The following is a 4289-nucleotide window of genomic DNA, read 5'->3' on the forward strand; positions in this document are numbered from 1 at the left end:
ATCATCATCATCATCATCATCATCTAAACCTCTTTCCTTCAGAGACTCACCGGCGAAAACAACAAAACAACAAAAACTCGGCGGCGACGTGGGCGGAACGTTGTTACCATGGAAACTCGGCCTTCGCAGCCCATACCGCCTGACGAACTGTTAACGGAACCGTCTGTTGCCAGGCAACAGCAGCCTGTAGAAGGCTGGACGGAGGCTCTCTGAAGAGCTGTTTGGTTTTCGGGCGCCAGTTGAAGCGTCTCACTCCCTGATCCTGTGAAATGTTCAGAAATATTTACATTTTAACTCGTTTGATCCTCATTTCTGGATCTTTCTTCCGCCTTTCGCTCAGACTCCACTTATATTTCAGCTCTGGGTTGTTGTTGTTGTTGTTGTTGTTTTTTTTAAACCGGTCTAATCTCCAACGTAAAATCAACTACGACTTGCAGTCTTGTTCCCAGAAATGGCGGGATCACCATGGCAACCGGCGGCCCGCTCTTTTCGGAGCCTCCATCATGTCTCCACAGGTGATGCGGCCTTCCGGTCTCTTCTGGTTTTCGGTGCTGATTGGCAGCGAGCTTCTTATTAAAGTTTTCACACAGCTGAAGACGTAATGCAGACAGGAAACACATTTCCTGCCGATTTTGAGATCAATCTTATAGCTTATTGAAAACAAGAACATTTTCGACTTTTGAAACTCAGAAATGTTTCAAGTTTTTTCCTCAAATTTGATATTAATCTTAAAATATCTTTTTGATTTTTCAAACTAAAAAATTTTCCTTTTTTCTAGAAAATTTCACAGATTTTTTTTCACTTAAATTTACTTAATACTTTCTACTTACAATGAAATTATTAATGTTCAAACTATAGCGACAGGTTTTAACATAAATAAAATTCACAGCCGTCTTTAGAATAAGTGTTCAAACACCAGGGAATGCGACCCAAATTAGACTGTTTCTGTCAATAAACATATTTAAATATATCTTTTAGCTCTATTTGCCTATTTGTGTTTCGCTTTGAGTGAATTCCTTATTTTACACATCTGGTCATCTTCAGGTCTTGATATGAGTGAAATTGCACCATAAAATGTGGTTTAATCATAGTTGAATCATGAATTATCAAGGGAGCTGTGATATTTTCACACATTGCCAGATTGTTGTGAAGAGATTTTTTATCTCCTTTAGTTAAAGCTGCAGAGTGCAACTTCTATAAAATGTATATATATATATATATATATTTATTTATTTGTTGAAACTGCCACCATGTTGTGAGTTTGAGACAGATGATCTGTGAAAAGATGGATCTCCTCCTTTTGCCAGAGGAGAAACAACCAAGTTGAAAGTGTTAACTAGAAAGAACCAATCAGAGCCAGGGGGCGGATCTTAGTGCTGTCAATCACCCTCAACCCCTGATCTTCCTGCAGCTTCTTATCTGATCCGATGACGGTGGATAAATAGTTTTCCTGTAACAGTAAGTTGTGCCTTTAGCACATTTAGCAGCGAGTACATGAGGTTGATGGACAGCGCTAAGAACCTCCTCCTGGCTCTGATTGGTTGTTTCTGACCAGGATCGGTGCATTTCTTCAGACGACAGGCAGAGTGATCTTTTCACTGATTATCTGTCTCATAACTAAATGGTGACAGGTTAAACAAATATGTACAAAAACCTTCAAAATAAAAGTTCGGTACCACAGCTTCCTTTCTGCCCCATAAAGCTCGAAGCGGCATCTTTGAATGCAGATCTGTAGAGCTTCAGATGGTGTCCCTCAGGGCTCTGTGTTGATCAATGCAGTTTGATATTAAAAATGATCTGAAATGCTTTTTTACTCTCCAGCTTGGCTAAATGTGTGAAAGGTGAGAGGTTCTGTTGGTGTCTCGGTGCAGAGGAAACAGCCGAACTCAGCGGATCCGTTTTGTTTTGTTTATTAACAGCAACAACAGCCTCCATGCAGAATGAGGGAACAGTAAACTCGCACAGCCATGTGTGCTACTCAGCGCTCAGCTCTCACTGAGCCGGTGTGCTTCGGATCTCACACCACAGAACACAGGACAACATATCCCACAATGCATCGGTGCAGCCGGACCTGCACACACGGGTTCGTTCAGAGTCCGCGGAACGCGAACAGTCGTTTCGTAGAAAAAGTGACATCGTGTTTCACGTTCATGTGCCAGAGAAACATCTGTAAAATATTCACACTGAGAGGTAGACAGTCCGTCTAGAAAAATAGAGATGTGTTACAAACATGGACCTCCTCAAATATAGAGCTGCTTACATGGAGATATCAACAACAGAAGCACGACATTCTGACGTCGACATTCACAGAGTCTCTTTACGGCTTCATGCAGAAGAAACTGGTTTTATTTTACAGCAGGATCCGTCCTGCAGGGGCCGCACTGCCCCTTTAAGGCGGCGGAGGCCCGGTCGGCTGCCGGGCCAGGCCCGAACCCGAACCCGAACCCTCAGGGCACCGCGTACACGCATGCGCCTCCCAGCACCTGTACACCGGTGTGACGTCACATGTATCTCCGGTTGTCGGTTCAAATCCGAAAAGCTTCCAAAACCCCGCGTAGAGGGAGCGCGGGCCTGTGTTTACACGCCGGGCGCGTTCAGGGCCAGAGAGTAGGCGGCCATCATTTGCGCACGCAGCTGCTGCTTCACGTGCACGCGCCCGTGCCGCTTTCTCTCGTCGCTGCGCGCGAACCTCTTGCCGCACACGTCACAGGAGAAGGGCTTCTCGCCGGTGTGCGTGCGCGTGTGCGTGGTCAGGTGGTCGCTGCGGCTGAAGCTGCGCGCGCAGATGGTGCACTGGAAGGGCTTCTGGCCCGTGTGGATGCGCACGTGCCTGTTGAGCTCGTCGGAGCGCGAGAAGCGGCGCTCGCAGCCCTGCACGGAGCACGGGAACGGCTTGGGCTTCACGCCGCCGCGCGCGTGCGCTCTGCGCCCGGCGCGCTGCTGCTTGGGCGCTACGGCCGCGTGCACGCTGCTGATGTTGACCATCGGGAACGCGCCCTGCAGGAGGGAGGAAAGCAGGTGCGCGTCCAGGGTGGAGGGAGTGCTGCTGATGACGTAGTTACCGGATTCCCCGCCGGTTACCGGTAAACCCTTCAGCCAGTCCTCCAGCTCCAGCGGCTCCTGCTTCACCTCGCAGCCGGGCTTCAGCTCGCCCTGCCCGGCTTCGGAGCTCAGCAGAGACTCGATGAAATCAGCCATGTCCACCTGTTGCTCCAGAGCCATGAGCGGGAGCAGAGAGTCCGCTGCAGCCGGGAACAGAGCGTCATTCCCGAGCGTGGAGGGCTGTGAACACCCGCTGCTGCAGCTGGAGCTCCCGAACTCCGATTTGATCACCACCGGAGCTGAAGCGGGGGCTGCAGGCGGCTGCGGCTCCGCGGCTGCAGGAGGGATGCTGAAGTCGGGGGCGGGCTGCTGCTGCTGCTGCTCCATCTCGGTGCAGATTCCCACAATTTCCGTGATCATGTTCAGGATCGCGTCGGCGGTGCTGCTCAGCCCCGCGGCCGTGGGCTCCGACTCCGCGAAAAAGCTTCCGGTGTAGCCGAGCGATGGAGAGAGAGTGTCCGAGGAGCAGTCGCTGAAGTCGGAGAAGAAGTCTGAGTCCGAGGCGTCAGTTCCCGGAGAGAAAACTGCAGAAAGGGAGGGGAGGGGGTTATTATTGCATAATGACAGAAACATGCAGCTGCAGGACATGCAGCGGGATGCTGGAGACTCACCTTGGCTGAACGGTGATCCCACGTCAGAGTCCGCGCCGTCGCTGGGGCTGGACCCCACGCTGTCCACCCAGGCGCTGCAGGCGTCCTCAAACTCAGACATGAAGCTGTCGTCGCGCTCCAGAAGCATCTTTTTCTCAGGTTTTATGATTAAATCCGGGATTCCCCCTAAGAAGTGAGGCGTTAATCCGGTTTAAGCTGCGGCTGCTGCCGGGCTGAGAGGCTGAGGATGCTGAGCGCTCTCCGGCTCTCCCTTTTATACTCTCCGTCTCCAAGGTAACTCCCGTCCTGCCTTTATTGGTCGACACCGGCGCGAGGGATTCCCCCCGCCGTGCCCCTTTCGTAGCTGACCAAATTTGGGCTGCTTCCGGCTGTGACGGCGGGTATCCCCCATGCCTTAAAAGGACAGGCGGCAGAGCGACGTCTTGGAGCGGAGAGAGGGGTTTCCTTCACTGCGGCAGAGAGAGGTTATACAACCGGGAGAAGACAGGAAACACGGGCGGGAGACTCAGATCGCGGGTTTTGGCGCATTTCATGGGACACCAAAGACCCAAATTTGTTTGATTTGTTGCAACATTT

At 51.0% G+C, this 4289-nt stretch overlaps 1 protein-coding gene across 1 annotated transcript; it reads right to left on the reverse strand.

The window, feature by feature from the left end:
• Positions 1 to 1894: 1894 nt before the first annotated feature.
• egr4 (early growth response 4) lies at positions 1895 to 3958 on the reverse strand. Its single transcript, XM_008436162.3, has 2 exons — positions 3714 to 3958; positions 1895 to 3626 (listed from the first exon to the last, which is right to left on the reverse strand). The coding sequence occupies exons 1-2, from the start codon at positions 3838 to 3840 to the stop codon at positions 2578 to 2580; spliced, it is 1176 nt and encodes a 391-aa protein (XP_008434384.1). The 5' UTR covers positions 3841 to 3958; the 3' UTR covers positions 1895 to 2577.
• Between the last annotated feature and the right edge of the window lie 331 nt (positions 3959 to 4289).

This window comes from Poecilia reticulata, chromosome 18 (genome assembly GCF_904066995.2).
Source record: "Poecilia reticulata chromosome 18, P_reticulata-male-v2, whole genome shotgun sequence".
Classification (NCBI taxonomy): Eukaryota; Metazoa; Chordata; class Actinopteri; order Cyprinodontiformes; family Poeciliidae; genus Poecilia; species Poecilia reticulata.